This window comes from Melozone crissalis, unplaced genomic scaffold (assembly GCF_028551555.1).
Source record: "Melozone crissalis strain CALT ecotype California unplaced genomic scaffold, PUWL_Pcris_2 ptg000027l_1, whole genome shotgun sequence".
Classification (NCBI taxonomy): Eukaryota; Metazoa; Chordata; class Aves; order Passeriformes; family Passerellidae; genus Melozone; species Melozone crissalis.
In genome coordinates, this window is record NW_026535805.1 from 70,974,491 (window position 1) to 70,992,793 (window position 18,303).

An 18,303-nucleotide genomic window follows, 5' to 3' on the forward strand; every position below is an offset into this window, starting at 1 on the left:
AAAGCTGCTATCTTGCCTCATCTGCTTCAAGCAGTCTGCCAGCCTGGAAGGAAGCAAAGAGGAACAAAGGAGGACAAGGAGGAAACAAGGAAGGACAAAGCCTGGCTATCAGATATTAAGGGGAGGTAAAATGAGCTGCCCAAATGCTGGTAGAGGAATAATGTCTTTGGAAAGAAGCAAAGCAAAAATGAAGCAGCACAGTCCCCAGTGAAGCAAGAAGCCCAGAGATGCAGATAATGTGGTGTAAGAAGATGCATGGAAGTAAAAGGCTACGAAAACTGGGCAAAGGAAAGGCAGTGGTACATAGTGAAAAAATAGACTTCACAAATGTGATTAACAAGTATTTGAAAGAAGATAAACCATGTAATCTCCTAGAAATGAGAGTCAAACCCATCCAGAGTCTTTCCTCATGTAAGTAATTATTAATATCTAACTATACCACAACATCAGCAGGACAGAATTCAATAATGAGACAATTTTATACTGTAAATCTCTCAGTATATACAACAGTGATATGGTGAAGAATCTTTTAAGGCATCTTTGACTTTAAGGGCTTGTTCATTGCTTTTAATTAAATCAAATTTAAAGATGAACAGCAAAAAAAACCAAAGTATTTTTTTTAAAAATGGACATATCAACCAATTTAAAACAACATAAATTAAACATGAAGCATAATAGCTATTAACTAAAACAATAAAATAAAATAGACAAAACCCAACAAAACAAACAATTCAGCACATAAAGATATGTCAGCAATTTAATCACTTACAGGCTCTCCTCGATGTCCTTCTAGGCCTGGAGATCCAGGCTGCCCAACTTCTCCCTTTAAAATAAAAAAAAGTCTTAATAAAACAACTTTATTTGCAAAATAAAAATTATTATTTTAAATAGTAAATGATATTTTTAATCTAAGTAAAATTTCAAAGCAATATACATTGACACTTCACCAAACAAACATCTCTTAACAGTTTAATACACAGCAAGAAATGTCATCAATCCAACATTCTCTCATGTTGTGTCTGACAGCTGTCAAACAGCTTGCAAAAAGAGATGAGAGAAAATTTTCTGTTCACTCAGAACAGCAATTTCTGGTGGAAAGAAATACAGAAAACAATAACAGACTGTTACTGTCTAATTGTTAGCATAAATAATAGTATGAAAAAATATTTCAAAGTACTTAAGAATACAGCAATACAAAAAATGATCAAATATTTATCAAAGTATGTATGATACTGAAATATTCTGAAAATCTGAATAATTCCAGAAATAAAAGCACATAAAAAAGGCAAATATATATAGATATAGGTGTAGATAGATATACACACACACATGCATAAAATAATCTGGCACTAATCAACTTAAAATTATAAAAGCTGAACTTCAAGGAACAATGGGTAGCATCTGGGTTTCCAGCCATGTTTTTTCCACATTCTTTCCCAAAATTAATATTGTAAAAACCAGGAAAGCTCCTACAGAAATTTCCTTCAAAGACAGCCTGTTTTTTACTGTTCTGAATTTGATTACAGACCCAAAATGAAGCAATGTTTTATAGCAAGCAGATGTTGAAGTCAGGCTAACAAAATGTTTGAATTAAAAATATGGCTTCTATTAACTATTGCATTATAAAATTAATAAAACCTAATGAACACATCATATTTTTGGTACTACAATAAGGAAAACAGTCCAGAAAATGTCTTTCAGTTTAAATGTATACACATTCACACAATATTCTGAATTCTCTGTATATTGCTTACAAGCATAAAACATATGAAAGTAATCTTCAAATTCATGCTTTAGCAACACACAATGCTTCACTCTAAATTGTCACCAGTGAGTTAAATTTTTATGTTAATGTTAATAGTGACTATTACCTGTCCATGTTATCAAATACCAGAGAAGAAAAAAATCTAATATCTATTTTTTTCCTATGTTCTGAAGTACCAGAGAAGAAACTTCTCCTCCAACTTAGCAATGATATCTGTGTATGTGTGTGCATATATATAGATAGATAGATACACACACACATATATATAAAATAAGAGATTTTATTTTTAATTTATTTCATTTGAAATAAATTCCTGGAGGTAACCAAGCTCATATCACAGATAACAGAAGTCTAGTCTGGACAATTGATGGAGGATTGATTCAGCTGACCAGACACCAGGAGTTGAATTCCACTGCTCAAATACAGACATTTGATCATATTTGAGTTACCCCATGGTATCTTGCCTACTCCCACTCCTCAAAGGCACTGGCTTTCCACAAGGACTTGTGTCATATTTTTCAGCTCCCTGAGGATGTTTTGGACCCTAATGCATTTCAAATGCATCAGGGCCTTTTTATGTGCACAACTAAACTGAAATCTATGAGTCTGCCTTCTCTGAGCTGAGTTACTCTCCAGACTCCACTGGCATTACCCTGGATCCACCCCATTGACAGCTGCTGCCTGGAAGGTTTTAGGTCTCTCACGGGTCTTCTGTCATATGTCCCTGCTGCAGAAGATGTGACAGATATGCCAGGTGCATCCCCAACTGCACTAGACAAGCATGGTCACAAAACAGAAGATCCAGATTTCCAAAAACAGCAATATGAATTTAAAATTCAAAATGCAGTCCAAATTTTGCATTTCTGAACACTGAAGTAACATTAATCTTGAGCAGCCCTAGATAATTTCATTATTATTAAAAAAAACAAACTTCTAGGAACAAAGGTGCTGTTGAAAAACTTCTTTAGATCAATTCAATTGAGCATTTACATCACATATTATTAAAATCTTTTCCCTGTGAAATTATAACTGGGAATATGTTACTACAAGTCTATGTTTTCACAAATTAGAACAGTGCAAGCAACAACTTGTCAAATGAAACATCCAGTAAGCTGACAAACTGCAATACATTCTAGAAACACCAGGTCCTGTTGCCTTTTTTACAGTAGACATATTCTTAGTGGACTTGAAAACTGTTCTATGTCAAATATGAACAGCACTGCATAGTAAAGAGAATAAGAAAACATACAAAAATATTAATCCAGTACTGAAGGTACTTTCCCCTAATTTTCCTGCAGCTCCTTTCAAAAGCAATTACATTCTCCAGTGTAGGCTTGTATATGAATCTCTTTAACAGAATCATAGGGTTAGAAAAACACACAAGGATATCAGAGATAAAGCAGAAACAATCTCTAGTGATCACCAACACATTCTTAATAAAAGCTTTTCCTTTCCTCACTGAACAATTGAAAACAATGAAATCGGCTCATTGCTGCAGTAAACTTTCACAGCTCCCAGTAACAACTTTATTTTGATTTCCCGTAACACTCCACAGAATAATCTCAGTATGTCTGCACCATGAGCAATGCTATTGAAGACTTTTATCAAGATATTAATTTCCATTTCTACATACCTTGAATCCAGGACTGCCTGGTAATCCATCTTTCCCATTTCTGCCAGGGTCTCCCTGTGGTAACATTTAACAGCAATCAGCAGGTAAATTAACAAGCAAAAGCTAATGACAAATTGTCTTCAGAAAACTTACAGTTCGCCCAGGCAGTCCTGGCAACCCTGTATCACCCTTCTCTCCTTTTGAACCCTGAGAAAAACAAGTGGAAAGTAAGTAGTGCTCCGTGTTTGTGCTGTAAATGCAATATATTTCACCAATAATTCATGTATGGTATTTCTTATTTTGAAAAAGTACAGAAGATCTGTTTCTTTCTCAGCTCAGGCAGTTGTCAATTAATAACTACAACCCGATTACATAAACAAAAATATGCTTCAACCTACAGAAATGCTAACACAGGTGCTCTTTCAAATTGCTTAAAACTCTAGACTAAACACATGAAGAAAATATAAGGCCAGGTGAAAATATAGCTGTTAACACTGGATGGTCAACTATACTCCTTGCTTTATATAAATTACAGATTAAGACATCTCTCTTTCCATCTGCTATCAGCTTCACTCCTTTTATGTGCTCTTTTCCTCCCTCCCCTAACGCCTCTCCCTCTCTCTTGTTTGGTTATATGTACATCTGTATTAAAAAACACAGACTTCTTTGCAATACAATTATTACATACACCCTGTATATGGTGTGTTACACCATAGACATTCACAAAAAATACATGCATTTTGTGCTATGTGAAAATGAATTACACCAATCCCCTAGCACAATGAAAAGGTTCTCAAAATACCCAAATGAGCAGAGCATGAGTTTGACATTACTAAATGTAATTACATCCAATAAATTTGACATTACTAAATTTGATGCTACTAAATGTAAATACATCCAGTAAAAGCATGAAACATTTTTCTGAGCTGTAAATAAAGAATTACACTTTCTGTGAATACGCATGTTATAAAAATATTAATTATATTGTCTGGGGCTCCCATGCCCAGGCTCCCAGCGGGAATGTGGGGGCTCCATGAGGGGAGGCCGGTGCTGCCCGAGCTGGACACAGCCAGTTCCAGCCAGGCACGGCCGGCTCCAGCCAGGCACAGCCGGTTCCAGCCGGGCACAGCCAGTTCCAGCCGGTTCCAGCCAGACACAGCCGGTTCCAGCCAGACACAACCAGTTCCAGCTGGGCACAGCCGGTTCCAGCCGGATCCAACCGCCCACTGCAGGGCACAACTGAGCCACGGCCAGGGTGGGAGTGCAGAATGAGTTGAACAAGGGACAGAAACGTGACACCAGCAAAATGAGGAAAGAGGAGAAAAGTGGCAGCTCTGCAGACAGCAAGAAGAGGGTGCTGGAGCAGAGATTCCCCTGTAGCCTCTGGAGGGGCCATGGTGGAGCTGTGCTAACCAAGGTGCAGCCCACGGAGAATCCATGCAAGGCCAGGTTTGCCTGAAGGCCCACGGCCCATGGGAAGGACCTGCTCTGGAGCAGGGGAGGAAGGTGAGAGGAAGAGCAGGGAGAAGTTGTTAAAGCCTACCCTACCTCACTCCCCAATTCCTATCCCATGAAGGAGAGAAACTGAGCCTGGGAAAAGGCAGGGTGGAGGAGAAGGGGGTTTAGTTGGGGTTTTTTTTCTCACTATCCAGACTTGTTTCAGTTGCCAATAAAATAAATTAATTTTGTCCCAAGTAGCCACTGGTTTGTCTGTGACAGTAACTGGCAGGTGATCTCTCTTATCTGGACCATCAAGCTTTTCCATCTTACATTCTCTCTTGTACTGCTGAGAAGGGAGATTGAGAGAGGTGCCTGGGGGTTTGCACCAGGCAACCAGTCCAGGTGACCCCATCACAGATACCAAGAGCATTTTGCTTTAATTTATGTTTATAAAGTCACTTGCCTTTTTTCCATATATTCCTGGCACTCCTTGATCTCCTTTAGGACCTCTTTCTCCCTAGATAAAATGTATGTGAGCAAGTTAATTTTTAAAATAGAAGTAGTTACCTAAAGATATGCTTACATATAAATAAAGGATACATGTATAGCACACACAAAGAAGGCAAAGAGCTCCATGTAAGCCCAAGCCTTAAATGCAAATCCTGAATTTGCACAGCTCTGCTAGAGGAGAAGGCCAGAATGCCCCACACTGATGGTGAGCCAATCCACAGCTTGCAGACTTAAGGGTTCTACTTTCTATAGAAGACACTTTGTGATTTTCATTGCTTCAATATAGGCAGGAACCGAAGTAAAAATTCAGCTCGTTGAAAAGGGTTGGACTTTTCTGAAGACCTTATTTGAAGAGTTAAAAATAATAATTTGGAAAAACTAAGAGTAAATTCTGTGGAGTACTAACATAGATGAGCAAAAACTATGGGGAAAATTGTTTTGGGGAACACACACATGAACTAAAATCACTGTGACAGATCAGAACTGTTCTTCAAAATGCTGTCACTCAAGTAGAATGACAAAGAATTGTTTTTATTTTTTTAAACATTATTTGTGAGGAAGAATCCTCTAAGTAGTAGTAAAATCAAACAAATATAAAATCCCATACAGCAAAACAGAAATTAAATAACAGGAGGTTTCTATTGTTTGGTATCTATGTAACGAAGTCCCATGGCATGTATCTTCCCTAAATATCACCTTCATATCTATTCATCTAGAGCAATTCATCAAATTCTCTGAAATAGTGTTGTATATAGACATGTTTACCCTTTATATTGAACTACAGGGCAAGCTGAAACATAGGAATATTGTAACAAGAAATACTTAATTTCAACCTTTGGTGCTGGCATCCCATGTAATCCAGGAAAACCAGGTAGTCCACTGTCACCCTGAAAGAGCAAACATATATTAAATCCTTGTATCAAAATAGTAATATACAACAACATTCATATTCTTGTGATCAAGTGATCAACAAATAGTGGCAACATGTAATATATTACAGTATCAACTTCATAACATTGGTATGATGACCAATAAGAGGTTTTTTATCTCTAAACAAAATTCATTACATAAAAGAAAAATCTTAATCACTAAATTTTAGACTAAATGTACAGTAATCTTATAGTAAGTCTTACAGAGGTTCAAAAGCAGCAATTTATGACCTTATGAAATTTCCTACCAGCTTACTCTGGATAAGTGAAGTATTAAAAATAAGATATTAAGTGTCTACTCTACAAAAGACACTAAATTAAACCAAAATACACTTATAAAACAACTTTGTCAATTTGACAAATGAGTTCTCATTTCAGAGGAAGAAATAATCCACTTAGGTTAAAACAGTTAGCAATTGAAAAGACAAGGCAAAATACCAGTTATTTTATTGTTCTCAGAGGTGTCAGGTATAAGGAATTCCAAACTTTTGCTGTTGGTACCTAACAATTTGTCTTCAAGTTCTCTTGAGCAATAACAATGAAATCCTGAATTACAACTTGTCACTACTTGATTTGAAACAATAAAACCAATCCTAATTGCTTGGTTCAGCAGACTACTTCCCATGAAAAAATAGCTAACCACAAAATCATTTTTGGGCAATCAGAATGCTTTCTTTCTGTTAATACCTACTTTTATATTGAGTAATACATTTCAATTTGTTTAATATATTTCAATCAGATAGAAGGAATAGTAAACTATGCTTAGAAAGTTATTTCATATAATATTTCAAATTCTAAGACAAGGGTTAAACCAGGACAACATGTCTCAATGCTGTTTATCAAAGCCATTCATGCCTAAGCAGATTTGGAAAGGTCTGTCATGCGTTTGCAGTAGGCAGGAACATGACCACAGGAATGACAGCTCGTGGGTTAATGCTATCACAATATCTCTCAACAAATAATTATTAAAAGCAGACAGTGGAATGGAGTTTAAAAATCAGCAAAGGTTATAAAATTAACACTTCATATAGCCATTGCTTCTTAATGAAAAAGTGTGGAGTCTTGATTTTTACTGAGAAGTGGTGGTTCAATTATTGGATAAACTAAAACGTTGGAAATTAAAAAATTTTTAAATTAGCTACTACAGAAACTTTACAAGTAATGGGATGAAATAAAGAGATGAAAATTTGGACAGAATTTCCAGGAAAAAATTCTAATGGCAAGACCTATTTTACAATGGAAATGTTCTCTAAAACAGTGGTGGAAGCCCTATTTCTTGGCTTATTTTACACAAGGCTAGACTGAGCAATAGGAAATATTCTATCTGTCACAACCCTACACTGTAAGGCAATTAGAGTTTTTCATCAGCAGCATCTTAATTTCTCCACATAGCCCAATACTGACTGATTAGATTAACTTGTACAGTCAATTAGATTGAGATGAATTAAGCACAGAACACAAAAGTAATTTTCAGCTCTAACCATGAATTTGAGAATTCTGCTGAACAGCAATGAATTTAAGGATCCAGTTATTGGAAACTGTAGAAAGAAATCCTAAGATCTGCTGGGAAAATAAGTACTTGTTTTACAGAAAGGGCGGGCTTTGGGGTTTTAATGAATCAAAACCAAAATAACTGCCATTACAATCAGCTTAGAACTTTTCTAAATATAGGGCAGAAATGTGAGAGAAGGCCACAGCCAATGGGCAGTTTATTCACTGTGTATACAGAAGACCCAGAGTCAAGTTTATGCTGATTACATATAAGCTTCCACATCTATCTATATCTCCAAGCTACTGAATACACCTCAGCTAGAATTTTCCACAAAAAGTTTTGGGTTCGGTTAGCCACTGTTTTCTGATATAAAGTGCCATCCAGGAATTCCTACCTAAATCATCTGGATACTCACTTAAAGAGAAAAAGGGTGAAAAGAATTTTAAAAAAAACATTCTGACAGATGTCTGTATTGCGCTTCCAGGTTCCCATACTGTGGTACCTGGAATTAATTAATTTTATTCAGTGAATTAAAGTTGTTACTGGCAGTGCCAAAGCCTATATAAACTTTAATAAATAAAAAGGGCCAGAGTCAGAATTTAAATTTAGGATTCTTAGTCCTTCCTTATTACCCTTTTAGCAAACAATTCTCACAGAACACTCATGTGAAAATACTGATACTATTACCTGTAAAACCAAAAATTATAAAAGGTAAGAGTAAAAGCTTTTTTTATCTATCATTCTGGTTTTGGTTCTTTTACCTTTGCCCCATCTTTTCCTGGTTCTCCCTTGATACCTGGCAAGCCACGAGGTCCCTAGATTGAGAAAGAAATGAACACCAGCTCAAATCCTGATAATACTAACACAAACTGATACAGAATTAGACACAGAAATGTGACACAACATGGGCCAGAGACCAATGTGTCAGCTGCCTGGTTCCAACATTTTGGTGACTGGACACAAAAGCAGAACTAAGCACAATGTGTACCCTGCATGGATGAACAGGGCATACTATCATAATCCATGACTGAGGAACACCCAAACAATTTTTTCTTCTAACCATCCCAGGAGAAAAAAAAAGAATGTCACACAGCCCTATTAGCCTGTTCAAAATCACAACCTGTCTACGTGTGAGGCCAGAGATGTCCCCTTCAATAGCCCATCAGACATCCTCCATATATGCCATTTTGCAGGCTTGCTCTTGGCCCCAGCAGGCTCTCAGATATTTAATTCCACAAATGAGTAAATCCTTGACTATCACTCAGACTGGATCCTGATCCACAAGTAAAATAAAGCACAGGTTTCCAACAACTGTCTCTGGAAGAACTACTAAATTAATACAACAAAGAAAAAGAATTCTCCTCTGTCAATCTGGGCTTTATGTGAAAACTTGCTTGGGACTTGTGAATCATGGGCAATCCATCACCATGACAAGACTTCAGATCACTGCTAGGGATTCACAGAAAAATTAAACAAACTACTGTTTGGCTTCTGGATTGGGATAAAAATGTCTAAGCTGCAGCTGAGTCCATCTTCTAGAGGCTTTACCTAGTCCTGCTTCTAACTGTTAGCCTACCTACAAACCCCAAAGCCATGTGAATTTCAAAGCAATTCACCCAAGGATGGACCCTGATTCATGACACCCCTTAAGTCCTCTTCATTACCCACATCTCAGCTCTCAATGACAAACGAGATATTGAAAGAGACCTGGCAGGATTTGTCTCAGATATTCAAATTCTAGGAATGAAATAGAAACTTACTTGAATCCCTGGAGTTCCTGGGATACCTGGAGTTCCTGCTGATCCCTGGTATCCCTAAGGAAAAGAACCAAGGCTTGTGACTTTTCAAAAGCAACATACACAAATTACAAAATATCTATTTAAAAAGAAAAAAACCAATCTTCGTGCTTACTGAAGAACTTTTGTCACAATCCTATAATTTTAGGTCACAGATTTTAGCAACTGCTATGGCAATCATACATTTGGGATTTAGATTTCAGCTTTCAAAAGCTTTCATATCTGCAGCTGAAGTTCTCATCCTGCAGACTTTAGCTAAAACCAGTCATTTTAGAATTGTTACACAAACACATAACAAACATATTGTTTTGTTTTCCACTGGGAAAAAAAAAAGAAATTAATCCACATATGTAGCACAGTTTTCTTCTCTCTCTCTTAAGAAAAATCGCTGAAACTGGCCAAGACTTTTTTAAAGGCTTTTATCCAGTTACAGAAATCAGCTTTAACAAACAAGGTATGTTCTAATACATTATGCAGCTAGTTTTATAATATCTCTACATAATAAAAATTCCATTCTTGATACTAAGCACTTAGCTATGAACTTGAAGGTATATAACAGTCTATACAAACAAAAATAATTTGAATGACTGAGACTACAAAAAGAAATACTAAATAATTCATGAGTTAAAAAGAGAATTTCAGGAATGCTGTGCTAGAAATCAACATTGGCAGAACAAGAGAACCTTTACAGAAACCAAAATATATGCATATATTTTAGTATATTTTATTCAATTGGTACAGCAAAGATAGCCAGTTTTCATGCAAAATTAACAAGGGCTTTAAAAAAATCCTTTAAGAGAGGCAAGTTACTGAAGAATAAGAATTTTGCGTAGCTAATTTAAAAACATGTCCTTGCAGTAGACAAAATGAGCTACCAAGAGGATTTTTTAAAGAAAACATATGAAGCAAGAAGAGAAATTGTTCTATAATATTCTGAGGCTATTTGGTTCAGACATTTCAGCAGGCAGACAAAACTAAGTTTGATAAATCCCATTAAACAGGCTATCCAACTTCAAATACCCAGAATCTGATCTTGATTGGAACTGAGAGAAGTAATAATCCTATTTCCAAATGGGTCAAGCTTAAAACCTTGGCAAAAACATTTCCAGGGGTGATTTCCCCACTGGTAAAAAGGCACTAACAGAACATTTTCAGTGCAAGGGAGGCAACGTGTTTGTCTGATTTCCTCTTTAAATCAGTCATAGCTTCCTAGGAATAATAAACAGAGCTAAAATTATTTGCTGGGTTAGATACAAGAGAGTCCTTGCTGTGCCCTCTTCCCAAAAGACATTTGAGCAGTTGCCCGATGAGCCAGCTGGTAATGTTTAATATAGAAGTAAACAGAATTCTAGGTCTCTGTCATACATGGATCCCTTATCAAGCATTTTACTTTTAGTGCTCAAGGCAGTTCTAGCAAAATCAGCTTTAACTGTAAATGGTATGGTATCCCCAGAGTGCTTATAGGCCTCCTGGGTAGCTGAAACAATTCACCAAATCAAAAAATGCCTCTAAAATTTTTCTTCTCAAAAAAAATCACTGTGACTTTCTGTAGGATATAACTCTATACAAATAAAACTCTAATTTCACAATTTAGATCTCTGCAATGCAATTTCCCTTCTCCCTCTAACTGAGCAGGGGAAGTAGAAGAGGATAATTTCCTGGCTGAACTGAATTTCAAAATCACAAGATGAATGGAGGACAACAGAAGAGTTTTCAGCTTACAAAACTGCATATTTAGCTCAGAGTTAAATATTTTAATGTGATTTCAACACAAATCAAACATATTGTCAATGTGTTCTTTTAATGGAAAGCTGGAAGAGACAAGATTCAAAGGGAAATTCACAGAAAGTCACAAAAGCTAGAATCACTATCTGGTGCGAATAGCATAGCAATTGTTTGGGCAAATTATAAAACATCTTCTATAAAATAAAAAACCACAGATTTCATTTAAAAATGAGTATATATTTGTATCACCACTCCTTTTGCAGTATGGATCATCAATCTACATGCTAATGCCTACAAATTTTTTTGCACTAAAGTCAGCTCAAATCCTCTTTCCCTAATGACAAAGCCCTCAGTAGGAGTACCTGTGTGACACACATACATATCTGCAAGAACAGCAGTGCCATAGCTGCCATTTTATGTAAAATTGACAGAAGTGAAATTTCACTTTTCAATTGATGAGTTCAAGACTGGAGGTTCTATTTCAAACAGGGTGAACATACTATATTTGCCACCAAAACCAATAATTTTTATCTGAGTTTGGGCTTCTGTCATAAACTTTTCAAACAGCATGAGAAGTGTTATAGTTAACTCTGAATTTGATATTCAGTTTAGAATGCAGTAGCCTGAATATAGGCAGCTCCTGCCTTTTGAGACTCCTGAGACACTCACCCAATGTTAGAAGACAATGGCACAAAATATTTGGGAGGCAATAATTGCCTTGCAGTGTGGGCAAGAAAGAATACCTTACAGCATAAAAATCCCATACTTTTTGTGGTATATTAGTCAAATAGTTGACTACTATGAGAATTTAGACACCCTGTGTCTCTGTACCCATTTAAATCCTAAATGTATGTGCCTTAAAATGAATGCCACCTATAATTTTTCATCAACGTTGTCAGTCAGCACCACTCCACAGCGTTTTATATTCTCGTTTATTATTTTACATCAGTTATCTGAAATCAGGATTATCCAAAATTTACCTCGCAGTTTACTGTTGTGAGAATGGTACTGATAATTTTCTAGTGCCTGAAGATCCTTAAAAGGAAAGTGATAAACAGCAGGACATTGAGATTAGTATTGTCCCAGATTGCTGGGTATTTGAAAAAATCACAGAAAAAATGAAACTTTGGAATTTAAAGAAAATGGCAATCATTTGCAAATAGTTCTAAGGAAAAAGACTGAGCACATTTCTTAGGTCAAAAAATGTATAATAGCCACAAAAAATTAGCAATCATCCTTAATGGAAAAAGAAACTTAGTTTGCTTATAAGGGGAAAAATTGATCAAGAAGGACATATGATGAGAATTAATTGCAAAGAACTCATGCAACAGCAGGGAAACCTCAGTATATCTTCAATGCATTTGCACACCTAAAGGACAAAAGTTCAGACAGCATTCCTAGGCATATCTCTTCTGATTAGGATAAAATAAAAATAAAAATAAAAATAAAATAAAATAAAAATAAAAATAAAAATAAAATAAAATAAAATAAAATAAAATAAAATAAAAGATGTATGGATAAGTCAATGAGAACTGCACTGCACGTTCCCATAATGAAAAGCTTTTGGAGTCAATGGACAACATCAACAACAAAGGCATGAACACAAGATTGCTTGGGAAAGCCAAAGGGAGAAGTAAGCAAGCTCAATTTGGCTAGGAAGAAACAAGGCATCAATAGTAATGGTCTAAAGATATTCAAGGACTGTAAACACTAAGTAAAAAGAACTATTTAGGGTGATGTAACTAAGCATAATGGAATTCAACTGCAAAAGGAAAATTTAACTTGGCGTTAAGGAAACACTCTGAAAGTCTGCAGACCTCTTGTGGGAGTTTCTTGCAGAAAATCTTTAAAGCACAACTATCTAAAGCATTACAAGTCTTCAAACTCTTTTCATAAAATACATTACATCTTAACAGAAATTGCTGTAACTATGCAGACATGTATCCATGTTTATTATTTCTGCATTTCATTACATTTTCCTCCATTAGCTACTCCATCATCTGCCAAGGCCTTCATAATTCAGAGCTCCTAGCAGAATATTTTACCTAAACACAATGTTCTCAAATAGCACAGAGGAAAAAAGATTCAACAAGATCATTAAATAAAAGGCTGTAAATCCAGCTTTAAAAGTTCATGAGCTTCAGGCTATTGGGAGATAGAATGATATACCAAGGGAGTCTAACTTCCTGCTCACTGTTTAGATGTTCATCCTTATCATATCTCTGCCTTTGGCAGCTGCTGCAGGTAGTGATGTGGTCTTTTGTCTGAACTCTACAGCTGTCTCTGCAGCACAAGTCAGCATCAGGCACTGCTCTGATTCCAGACTTGTAGGTCTCAGGGAAGGCATTACACGACTGCATCAGAACAGAGCAGACAGATTTCCTCTAACAATAAAAAGGCCACAGTATTACTGAGGAATATGCATTTTCCTGGAATTGAGAACAGCATTTCACAGCTGAATTATCAACTCTGTCTATGAAAGTTTTTTGAGAAAAGTAGCTCCAGAGTTTATAACTTAAATCCCAGGCAAGCCATCTGGGAACACACAGCGAATTCTACGTATATGTGAAACTATTACCCATTTTTATTCCAAAAGTATTGTTGAAATAGCTCATCATTGCTCTTATAGTAAGTAAGTACATCACAAAAGATTTGGCCTTCAGTTGGTCACCAAATATTAAGCTCTAGGTAATACAGCTGCAATAATGTTCTGTAATCTTTTAAAACATATATTGGAATGATCAGAACTTACTTATTATGTGAGGCTTTTGATACCTTATGAATTCCATATCTATTTCTATCAATAAAGTCAGTCTCACAAGATTTTTTTATAAACTGCTTATTTTTTCTCATTTCTTAGTTTATTTTCTTGTACATACTGTAAAGATAAGGCAAATTGTTCCAAACTTTCATGAGTGAAACTAGATGGAATACTTGAAAATTGTCCAGATTGACAGCTGCATGGTTCACAGTTCAAAACTGACAAATGGGTAGATTTTTAAAATTTCTGTCTGCAGACTGATAACCTACCTCTATTAACCACAAGTGATCACTGCATAGATTCTGATAATTTATTTTTCCCCTTAGATTGAGTTTTTCCATGGTACATACAAAGCATCCTTTGGAATAAAAAATGGCTTTGTGACCACATAAAGGTTAGGCTGCTGAGTGCTTCCAGGGCCAGCAATCACTCCAACTGCTTTTTTGTGATTAATAATGTTTATGAAAATGAGTTCCATTTGAGATTCAAATATTGTTTTTATCTTTGCACTTATTTATCAGTGGTTTTTTCTTGACTAGACAGTTTAATAATTTCCATTTATAAATTATATTTTTTATTGAAAAAACATATTTTCATTACTTATGCTTCTCACTTTCAGGCTTTTTCACAGTTTCTTTAATTGATCTTTTCTGTATGTATCAGAATATAAACAGAGGTCGCAATTAAAGAGGAAAAAACAATAAAAATAACATTTCAGAAATGTCTGAAAAAAAGTAATGTTTATGTTCACTTCCCCAAATATTAGAGTAAACAATTTTACTGGCTAACACCATGTAGAAAATTATGTTCTGGTAAGTTTTAAGACATTAGGAATTGTTTTTAATTTTTTTTTACTAAAACTAACATTAAGTATTACAACAATATAGCCAGCCCACAAACAACAAACTAAATTTTATTAGATGTTTTACTCTAAAATCAGTTTCACATAGTAATATAAATGCATGCCTAAAACCCTTCTCAGAGGAAGAAACATTTTGTTGACCAGTTATAGTGTTCCAAGAAAATTAATAACAGATAGACAAACTGGAAAGACTTTAGAGAAAAACATAAAAATGTGTTTGGGAACAGAAAAGATTGAATTTGCAGGAAAAGCTTTTCATACAAAAGCCATTTCATTAAACAAAACTGACTACACTATCTGTAAGCCTATGGTGCTGTCTGAATTAAAAGCTTGCTTCTCAGAGTTCCCTGACACACAAAACTAAAAAGATTCAGACAAGCAAAGTTTCCCCAAACAAGAAAAATCACTGACAGCACAGAAAACGTGCTAGTCGTATTAGCAAATACAAAAGTAAAACAGAAAGAAAAGGACAGAGAGAGGAATCTTTTCCTGCACAGTGGATCTAAAGGGTCTCTGACCATGCACAGCTAAAAGGTCGCCTGGAATGCACCCAAAAACCTACTGTAAGGAAAGTAATGTACTGGCCAAAGGTGCAGATGATCTAATTGGTTTGCAATTATGTCCTTACAAAGAACAGGCGCAAAAACTACAACTGATATTTCAGAAACATTCTTTAGTTAATAAAGTTACAGGATTTAGCTGCAAGCACTTAAAATAATGTAAGTTCTTTGGCAAAATGATACAACTTCTCCTGCACTGGAGCTTTTTGATTCTCACTCTGAGATACTCTGGTAATTTTTTTATGTTCAGAGAATGCCCATCTATGCACATTATGACTTATTTGCAAGAGAAAATAAGCCATGACTGTCAGATTACAAAGTTACAGTAGGTCAACAATTTCAATATATTTCTCCTTCATTATTCATGCTGTTACAAATTCTAGTACTTATGGGAGGATAAATAGCCTTGAAGTGGAAATCTTCTTATTAAAGTATGAAAGAGTCATAACAATAATTAAACAATTAAAGTATGAAAGAGTCATAAAACAATACTGTTGTACATGATTGGATGCTTCAGAAATGGTCTTAATCTATTTGTTAAAAGGAGAAGAAGAGAAGAGAGGAGAAGAGAGGAGAAGAGAGGAGAAGAGAGGAGAGGAGAGACTGACATTTCCCTACCAATATCCAGTCCATTCTGCCTTCATTAAAGGTTACATGATAACCCTTTACTTTTCAAAATATCAGATTTAGCTGCATTAAAGGCAGCTCTGCTAGGCTTATCAATACTGCAAATCTATTTCCAGAAATCAGCATGATTGGATATGATGGACACCTTCCCCCATGCAACTCCATGTCCAGACAATCTGTATACTTGTCTTTTATAGGAGATCAGAACTGCTCTTCATAAGCTTAAGCACCACCAAATATCAATTGAAAGTTGTTCTGATTAAACAGACTTCCCCATCTTAGAATACTTTAAAACCTGTATTTTCAGGATTGTCTAAAATCAAAATGCAGTATTTTAAAGCACTGATAGTTCAATTCAGATTGTGTTCTCCAACTCTGGTTCAAAAAACTCCTGAATTTAATAGCTATCAAAAGCTGTTTAAGAGCAAAAGGATGAAAACATTTTATATCACAGGTAAAGTGAGTATATTTGCTCGTGGGACTGATGAAAAATTCATGTACACACTGCTCACCTGTACCATCAGGGTTAGCATGCTCAGGTTTCAATATAACAAGTTCCATATTTTAAAAGAGGGAAATTTTCCATTTTTAGCAACTATTACATTTTTGATTTTAGCACCTATTTTCTTCCTGTTAAACTAACTCTGCTTACAAATGGAATCACCACCAGTGATGATGGTGATTGAAATTAACCAGTTTGGAACTAAAAAAGATTTGTTTTGTTTTTTTTTTTAATTTTACATGCATATCTACATGCTTTGATGGATTACTTGAGGTAGCCTACAAAGAAATTCTATCAACCAAGGAGCCCTAAAAAACCAAGCCCTAAAAAAATTAGATAGGATTTCAGGTGACCCAAAATGCTTTCTAGTGAACAAATTCTTAAGGAGTAAAGATTGAGGTAGCAACATAACTGCTGCAAAGTAATGCAAAGATCAAAAGAAACTCATAGCCTGTTCTCTGCTTTGCAACAGTACCCAACTCTAATATTTACAGTATTTTACCTTGAAACAGAAATAATATGATTGACATATTTATACAACAGTTGCATACAGTTAAATGACATTCACAGTTTCAGAGAATGGCAACAAAATGATCTAAATTTCAAAAATGTGGTATCAGTGTTCCATGTTTTTTCTCCTGTTAGTTTTACATTTACAATATATGACCAAGTTTTTAGTACTCACAGGCTTACCATCTGGACCAGGCAGACCAGGATAACCATGATTCCCAGGCTGCCCAGGGTCACCCTATGGAGAAGCAACGTGTGAACACACAAAATATATAAGCATTTCTAAATTGCAAGAGTATTTTCAAATGAGCATAGAGAAACCTTAGCCCTAACACATTCCACAAAACAATCTCTACAAGTCCAGAGACCTACTACTGAGGAGCAATTCCTACAGTGAAAAAGAACTGGTTTTCGGATGGGAGGGGAAATTCTCCCCAGCTTCTCCTCAACTTATTTTGCAGTACTTGGACAAGTGAATCCACATTTGGTTACAGCACAGAAGCACTTTTTATAAAATAGATTAAACAATCTTTAATAAAACTTCATTAATTAAGTAGTTCTTATCTGAAGAAATCTCTCACTTGCTTTAGCTAAGCCTAATTCTTAAGATAGAAGCACTAAAGAGGCCAGAGCCACGATTAAAAACTGCAAAATAAACTCCTCTTCACACAACAACTGCTGTCAAAAAGGTATTTTTTAGATTTCCTCTTAGAAGTCCTTTGCAATTATTTTGATAATTACTGTTAAAATGAGATTAAAGTTTAAAAAAACTTGCTTGCCAAGGCTTCATGTTTAGGGCAAGAAAGCAGGAACTTAACATGCTACTCAATAAATCCTCCTAGAGTATTGACTTTCTCTTTACCAACAGCTTTGTTTTGAACTCAACAAAATCCAACAAGATTAAGGATTTGAGAAAAACTAAATTTGCTTTCAAATATACCATTTATTCAAATATAACCATTTAACATACCAGTTGCCATTAAATTTTGTGCTTTTAACTTGAGAAGCTTAAAACATCAGTTACTTGTATTTTGAAATTGTTTTGATTTAATTCCATTTATTGCACTCCATTAATATCACAAACACAAAAATTAAGTTTAAATTCATACTGTTCTAGAGTCCAGCATTCAAAGATTAATAAATATTATAATTGCAATAACCTATTCAATCATAAATTGGCTTCCTTTTCACTTTCTGCAGGCTTTTGTGTTA

General features: G+C 35.3%; 1 protein-coding gene across 2 annotated transcripts in view; it reads right to left on the reverse strand.

The window, feature by feature from the left end:
- COL21A1 (collagen type XXI alpha 1 chain) overlaps window positions 1–18,303 on the reverse strand; it is a 65,693-nt gene that overhangs the window by 33,272 nt on the left and 14,118 nt on the right. For both annotated transcript variants that reach the window (XM_054280141.1, XM_054280142.1), the window contains 8 exons: window positions 17,267–17,329; window positions 9,509–9,562; window positions 8,510–8,563; window positions 6,161–6,214; window positions 5,281–5,334; window positions 3,531–3,584; window positions 3,399–3,452; window positions 770–823 (listed from right to left, as the gene is read on the reverse strand). In XM_054280141.1, coding sequence (XP_054136116.1) covers window positions 770–823; window positions 3,399–3,452; window positions 3,531–3,584; window positions 5,281–5,334; window positions 6,161–6,214; window positions 8,510–8,563; window positions 9,509–9,562; window positions 17,267–17,329 — 441 coding nt within the window. The remainder of the gene's footprint in view (window positions 1–769; window positions 824–3,398; window positions 3,453–3,530; window positions 3,585–5,280; window positions 5,335–6,160; window positions 6,215–8,509; window positions 8,564–9,508; window positions 9,563–17,266; window positions 17,330–18,303) is intronic.